The following is a 7,742-nucleotide window of genomic DNA, read 5'->3' on the forward strand; positions in this document are numbered from 1 at the left end:
CTTTTCATGTGCTCACGTGCCGTCAGTAGAACTCCTTCTGTGAGGTGTCTGTTAAGGTTTTAGGCCTATTCTGGGGGTTGGGGGGTTAGGTTCTTGTTTTGTTCTTAAGTAGGCTCCATGCTCAGCATGGAGCCCAACGTGAAGCTTGAACTCGTGACCTTGAGATCAAGAGGTGAGCTGAGATCAAGAATCAGATACTTAGGGGGCGCCTGGGTGGCTGAGACAGTTGGGCTTCTCACTCTTGATCTCAGCTCAGGTCTTGACCTCAGGTTTGTGAGTTCAGCCCTGTATTGGGCTCCATGCATGGAGCCTTCTTACAAAAAAAAAAAATTAAAAAAGAGTTGAGTGCTTAACCAACTAAGCCATTCAAGTGCCCCTGGTCAGACTGTTTCCTGTTGTTGAGTTTTAAGAATGATTTATATTTTTTAGCTCAGGTCACGATCTCAGGATCCTGGGATTGAGTCCCGCATCAGGCTCTCTGCTAGGCAGGGAGCCTGCTCCTTCCTCTCTCTACTTGTGATCTCTCTCTGTTAAATAAATAAAATCATTTAAAAAAAAAAAGAATGATTTATATTTTTTTGGACAGCAATCCTTTATCAGTTCTTTTGCAATATGTTCTGTGTTTCATTTTAATGAAGTCCAGCTGATCAATTCTCTCATTGGCCCCACCTTTGGTGGTGTGTCTGAAGTGTCATTGCCACACCCATGGTCTGCTAGGTTTTCTATTATCTCCCATGAGTTGAATAGCCCTACATTTTATACTGAGACCTATGATGCATTTTTTTAAAGATTTTATTTATTTATCGGGGAGGGGGAGAGAGGGAGCACAGGCAGACAGAGTGGCAGGCAGAGGCAGAGGGAGAAGCAGGCTCCCTGCTGAGCAAGGAGCCGGATGTGGGACTCCATCCCAGGACGCTGGGATCATGACCTGAGCCGAAGGCAGCTGCTTAACCAACTGAGCCACCCAGGCGTCCCCTATGATGCATTTTGAGTTAATTTTTGTAAAGAGTGTAAAGTTTGTATCTGTATTTTTTTTTTAAAGATTTTATTTATTTGAGGAGAGAGAGGGTGAGAGCTCATGAGCAGGGGGAGGGCAAAGGGAGAGGGAGAAGCAGGATCCCTGCTCCGATGCTGGGCTCAATCCCAGGACCCTGGGATCATGACCTGAGCTGAAGGCAGATGCTTAACTGACTGAGCCACCCAGGTGCCCTTTTTTTGTGTGCATGTGGGTGTCCTTTTGAGTTTGTTTGTTTTGTTTTGTTTTTGGTGTTTTTTTTTTTTTTAAAGTAAGCTCTAGACCCAACATGGGATTCAAACTTACGACCCTGAGATCAAGAGTCACATGCTCCACTGACTGAGCCCACCAGGCACCCACAACATCTTTTTGTTTTCTTTTCTTTTTAAAGATTTTATTTTTTGAGAGAAAGCAAGAGAGGGAGAGAGCATAGAAGGAGATGCCTACTCTCTGCCAAGCAGGGAGACCAATGTGGGGCTTCATCCCAGGACCCCAAGACCATGACCTGAGCCAAAGGCAGACATTTAACCGACTGAACCACCCAGGAACCCCCCATCCACAAGTTTTTTAATGAGGAATTTTTTAAGGGAAGACTCAAGACAGAGATACTGAGTACTGAGTCAGTTAAGAACTCTGTTGCAAAGAAGAGAGAGCTTGGAGAACATATTTACAAGACAGTTACCAAGGAAGCCCAAAGAACAGTGTTAACTGGGCAGGGGTTGGTGTCCTGTTTTAAATTAATCTAAGCTTATAGGAAATTGAGGTTCGAGCAAATCTGTTTACTGAAAAGGGTAGGAAAGAAAGAAGGAACAGGCACCACAGAAATTGGGAAACCAGAGATAGATGCTTTCAGCCCCAGAATCATGACCGCGTGACAGTGTTTCAGTAACGAAATCTATGGGACGAAATCACACATTTTAAAAATAGACATATAAATACTGGAAGTGGGTACTGATAACATTCAAGTAATTTCTTAAGCAGAAAGGCAGCTATATGAATCATCTCACAAATGTGTGTTTTATTCATGTGTTTCAGCTTTTAATAGAATATATGTATAAAAAAAGACCTGGATCATAAATGTATGGTATAAAGTATAATTCTACACACCTGAATAAACACCACCCAGGCCAAGAAAAAGAACACCACCCGCATTCCACCAGCCCCACGAGTCCTTCCTGACCTTCCCCTCCCCAACCCGAACCTGTCCGGAAAGTGCAACACTCATGTTCTTCTTCTCTTCACATGTTACTTTGATTTATGCCTTTATGTGCACCTGAAACGCTTCGTGAAGGTCTTCTCAAAAGGAAGTTTAGTGTAGGGGGAAGAGCGCAGACCTTGGACTCAGAAAGACCAGGTTTTAAGTCCCAGCCCAGCGGGCTACCTCCTAGAGGCTGACCTCCTCCAGGCCTTTCCCTCATCTGTATAAGCAAATGCAAACACCCACACTTCCCAGGACTGTTGCCCGGATTCAAATCACAGACTCCGCGTTTATTCAACAAGTTTACTGAGCTCTCTTGAGACCTAAGCCCTGTAGAAACTGGAGATGAGTCAAACCCAGTCTTTACCCTCAAGAAGCTCACACTGTGGAAACAGGAACTACAAAACATCACAGCCAGTAAGTGCTTTGAAACGGGGAGGGAAAGAAGGAGGATGTAGTGTTTCTCGATCTGGATTCAAAACCTAACTGCAGAGAGAGGCAGGAGGGTTCGCAGCCTCCCATATGCAGAGATGAGCTTGGGACCACCCAGAAAGGCTCTGTCCACAGATGCAGCCACATCCCCAGGGTCTCTGGAGTCACTCACTGCAGGCTGGCCCACTGCAGGGACGTGTAGACCACCTTACCATCAGGCTGAGGAGAACAGAGCAGCAGCGTCTTTCTGACGCTGGTTCCCAGGCGGCCAGCGGAAACCAGGTCCTGCAGTGGAATGGGGTCCCCCGGAGCCCAGCACTGAGCAATGTAGTGGGCGTGGAAACGAAGTGGGTCACCTGGGTGAAAGACAGACACACAGAAGGTCCCAGTGACACAGCGCTGGAAGACACCGGAACGTGCACACAGAGACAGGAATCAGCTTAGTAATCACTATGAATATTTCAAAATAGCTATTCTTGGACCCAGCAATTCCACTTCTTGGAATTTTTTACTTATAAGGATAACAGTACCAAGATATACCTATGAAGATGTTCACCCTGTTACCATTTACAACCGCTAAACCGCTAAGAAAGGGAGACAACCAAACCACGAACTTGCTAAGTTCATGGTCTCGCCACAAGACCAGCTGTTAAAATGACAAGAATGTATCCGGGTGGGGAGGTCCAGGATACACTCGGGGCAAGCCGTCACACACATACAGCGATCAAGCCGTCACACACATACAGCATGATCGTGTTTAAAAAAACAATACAAAACAAATATACAAATATACAAAAACGATACAAAATGATACAAATACAAAACAAAAAAAAAGATACAAAAACAATGAATAGATCATTGTCGTGACATAAGCACCAGGACCACGAAGTCCATCAAAGCCACGAGGAGTACACAGGATGTCAGGTCCAAGGAGAAGTGACTCTAACCGACCACCGGAAGAATTTACAATATGATGGAGTAATGAACAGATGGGTGATGAAGACGTTCCAGAAAAGGGCCCGACAGTAAATACTTGCAGGTTTGTCGGCCACGTTACAAGGGCTCACCTCTGCCACAGGCCATATGGAACAAATGGCCAGGGCCGCCTCCCAGTAGCTTTCCCTTTAAAACCTGGGTGGCGGTCTGCCCCCCGATTAGGTAAATGACCAAGCAGAGCAGGAGCTGGAGTCGGGCCCCAGTCAGAGGTTGGTAAGTGCCAGGAGTGAACATCGACAAGGGCAGGGTGGTGAGGTGTCCCATCTGAGAGGACCGTCCGCTGGGTGTCCAGCCGGGAGCCAGGAGCCGGGCGTCGCTGGGACACCTCTGCCCGCTCAGGAGGAAGCATCGGAATATGTGAGAAGGTTCCCTGGAACCGTTCCGGGAGGCTTAGTGCCTTTTAAGTTCAGACACCTTTACTGTTAGAGACAGGCGATGGCCTCAGTCCTTGAATATTTTCATCTTAAAGGCGCAAGGATTCTACGTACATCACGTTTACTGAGTATGTATTGTTTTAGAAATATTGACCCATTAGAACTAACAGGTCAGCCGTGCAGTTTGGTTGCAGATGTGTGATTTGAGTTACTGGTAGATTTAACCTTGTTTTAACTGGAATGTTTTAATTTAGTAAGCATACTGACAGTATTAGAACATATAAACTTAAAACTCACCCCATTTAGAACTTATTAAATCTGAATTTTTGACAAGTTCCATAATGAGGACACCATACAACTTAAAGAGGAAAATAATCATATTAAAATTTAAAATACAAGGGTGCCTGGGTGGCTCAGTCCGCTAAGTGTCTGCCTTTGGCTCAGGTCATGATCTCAGGGTCCTGGGATCGAGTCCCATATTGGGCTCCCTGCTCAGTGCGGAGCCTCCTTCTCCCTTTCCCTCTGCCTGCCGCTCCCCCTGCTTGTGCTATCTAATAAACAAATAAAATCTTTTTAAAAAATTTTAAATACAGCTTATAACATTGAAAATTATGTAACTCCTTTCACGAGTGGGATCAAACGCGGACTAACAGTCCCCTTAAAATCTGCTAGATTGGAAAAAAAGATTTGTAAATTAACCTGAAAGCTTAGAAAAGAACTAGATATCAGTATCCATATGTTTCGTGAGTCCAACATTCATTTTCAAAACCAAAATAGTCTTTCACATACAGAAAAACAGTAGCAAGGTATGACCGTGTGGTCATCTGCAGAGCACGGGGCGGTGAACTGCTCTCAAGCTCCTGAGTCAGTCCCTCAGTTGAGTGTTTGGTCTGAGAAGACACGAAGGCTTGTGTCGTGGCTCATCCACAGGACACTCCTTCGGTCTCCAGCCAACAGATAAAATCTGACTACTCACCTGGTGCTTCTATCTGCTGGTGTTCTCAGGAGGAACAAAAAAGGCGATTTCTTGTAGACTTACTTTTTTAACCTTTTAGTTAGACAGTAAAGGCACTCATACTACAAATTCAAAAATTACCTGGTACACTGAAAATCTCCTTTACCTACACCTGATGCAAATTCCCTCCCAGAGGTAACCGCTGTACTTGGGCTGGAGTACGTCCCTTCAGGCCTTTTTCCATTTGCTACTTGCTTTCTAGTCAATAATCTATTTTAAGTTCTTCTCATGTTCTTTCACTCGAGCCACATAATTTTCTTTAAGTAATCTCTACACCCAGCATGGGGCTTGAACCTACAACCCTGAGATCAAGAGTAGCATACTGCCCCGACTGAGCCCGCCAAGGGCCCTGCAAGCCATGATTTTTAAGGTTATTTAAATAATGTGTATATAACTCCGTGACAACATAAAACACGATTCACTATTTACCATACCTGTTTTCGACACGTAGTTTTTTTTTTCCTTCCCCCTTTGGTCATTTTTTCATAAATGTACGTGGACCTACATTAATCTTTTACAACTAACACCAGTAAGTAACCACTAACCTATTAACAATCACTCTGGCTGCTCGCTAATATTTCGCTACTGTAAAGAATCCTGCAACGACGATTTCCTATATGTTCTGTGCACGTAGCTAGGTGTCCCTAAGTGAAACCTCTGGATCAAAGAAAGTGCTTAATCAGATTTGCTAAATTGCCCTCCAAATGGGCTTGGGTTCCCAAGTGTGGCTGTCCTTCTATGGGTTTCGGAGGCTGAGAAAAGACAAAAAAGGAAAATGGAGAGGGTCGGGGGCTTGTCAAAAAAGGGGCAGCAACAGGAGGTCCCAACAAAACTCACCAGGATAGACCAGGAAGTCACCCCCGAACTTGCCAGCAGCACTGAGGAAGAAGCCTCGCTCCCACAGGTCTCTGTAGATGCTGTAGCGGAGCTCATGGGCAGGACGGCCAGCATGAGGCCAGTCTTTGGACTGGACACGCCAATCCAGGGGCCTTGCCTTGATGGGCCGAGGCCTAGCAGTGGCCAGCTGGACCAGCAGAGCGGACCTGGGCAAGGGGGCCACCTCATTTGAAGGCCCTGGCTGGGGAGAAGAGGAACCTGGGGGCGGTGAACGCAGGAGAGTGTGGTGAATCCAAGGACAGGGTCTTCGCATCCCCCAGAGAGTTCCAGTCCCGAGATTCCCGCCCAAGATTCCCCAAAGATCTCCCACCTCCTTCCACTGGCGCCTGGACTCCACTCCCACCCTCACCTGCTTCCTCGGGCTCCGCAGGAGCCTGGCTAGCGCTGGCTTCACTCTGTGCGGCAGCCGGGTTCACACCGGCCCCCTGGCTCTCGCTGACCCCTGACTCCTGTTCCAGCTTCTGCTTCTTCGCAGCCTGGCCCTCGGCAATCTTCTCTAGGAGCTCTTGACGACGAGTCTCGCGGGCCTCAGCTGCCAGGGCGCTTTGCTCCTGGAAGCCCTGTTCTTGCTGGCGTTTGAAGGATGCCAGAGCCTGAGAAGTAAGCCGGCGGGAATGCCAGGATCCAAGTCTGCCCCGCCTTAGGAAGCCAGGAACCCCGACTCCCTGACTCCTTCCAACCCCAAAGCCCGAACCCGGGGATCCTAGTGTCCTGCATGCACACTATTCCAGAATCCAGGGCACCCAGAAGCCCTCCCACCTCAGAGACCCCGAGTCTACTTCCGCAGGTCCAGGGCGTTCGCGTCCCTGGCCCGCCCCTTACCAGGCCGTGTTGCCGCGGATCCGGGCGCGGGGCGCTGACCAGGGTCACGGCGCCGATCTCGGCCAGAAGCCGCGCCTCTTCGGGCATCAGCAGCAGCGGGAGGCCCAGGCGGGAGTTCTGGCGGGGCCCGCGGGGCAGGGCGCCCACCGTGCGGCCCCCCACTCCCAGACGCTCCCGCAGTGCCTGCACCGCCTCGGCCCCCCATACCAGGGAGCGGCCGTTCGCGACCTCCACCACCAGCATCCTCCTGCGGAAGCCAGGGGAGCACAGCGGTCACCTACACAGCGCTCCCACCGCCTGGGGTGGGGTGGGGAGTGGAGGGTCTCAGCGAGGTCCCGCCCCTGAGCCTGGAGGGTGGAGCCTTGCCCGGGCCGCGTTCGCCACCTGCCGATTCTCCAGGCCGGGCCCCGCCCCTTGGGCGCCGAGTCGCTAGGGCGCCGCTGGGCCCCCCCCCGACCCTGAGGTCAGCTTTCCGGCCATCACGCCTTCTCGGCTCCGAGAGAAGCCTCCCTTAGTGGGGGGCCACGCCCCCTTCGAGTGACTCGAAACTGGGCCCCTCCCCTTTCCAAACCACCGAGGCGTGGCCTCAGAACTTCCTCGCGCGGTGTCAGACGCCCACCGTGGAAGCCCCACCCCCGCCCGGACCTCTCGGCTCGGCCGAACTCGCAGCCCCGCCCCCTCCCGAAGGCCGGCGGCTCGGGGTTCGGGCGCCCTCGGCTCCCGTCAACCCCGCAGCCAGGCCCCGCCCCCTCCGGCCGCAAGAGCTCCCGGTAGGGGAGTACCCGCCCCTCTGAGCGAACCCCACAGCCGGAGGCTCCTCCTACTGAACACCAGCTGTCCGTTCCCCGCTTGGGCTGGCTCACCCCCTTCGCGAGCGCTCCCCTCAGAATGCCGCACCGTCCTCCGACAGAACAAGTCAGTCACCTCGTAAACACCAGCTCTCACTCCCGGCGGAGCCTCCCCCTACGTAGCGCGCCACGCGCCGCTTCCTCC

General features: G+C 50.5%; 1 protein-coding gene across 4 annotated transcripts in view; it reads right to left on the bottom strand.

Annotated features, from left to right (window-relative positions):
* Positions 1-2,502: 2,502 nt before the first annotated feature.
* Positions 2,503-7,742, bottom strand: part of TSEN34 (tRNA splicing endonuclease subunit 34) — a 5,906-nt gene continuing 666 nt past the window's right edge. Inside the window, exons 1-5 of one of the 4 annotated variants that reach the window (XM_082709916.1) lie at positions 7,674-7,742; positions 6,750-6,996; positions 6,277-6,520; positions 5,868-6,125; positions 2,503-3,001 (exon numbers count right to left, since the gene is read on the bottom strand). In XM_082709916.1, coding sequence (XP_082566042.1) covers positions 2,814-3,001; positions 5,868-6,125; positions 6,277-6,520; positions 6,750-6,992 — 933 coding nt within the window. In that variant the 5' untranslated portion in view covers positions 6,993-6,996; positions 7,674-7,742 and the 3' untranslated portion in view covers positions 2,503-2,813. Of the gene's footprint in view, positions 3,002-5,867; positions 6,126-6,276; positions 6,521-6,749; positions 6,997-7,133; positions 7,289-7,612 lie in introns of those variants that run through there. The other 3 variants (XM_082709915.1, XM_082709918.1, XM_082709917.1) reach the window with 3 other exon arrangements.

This window comes from Mustela nivalis (genome assembly GCF_964662115.1).
Source record: "Mustela nivalis genome assembly, chromosome: 18".
NCBI classification, from domain to species: Eukaryota; Metazoa; Chordata; class Mammalia; order Carnivora; family Mustelidae; genus Mustela; species Mustela nivalis.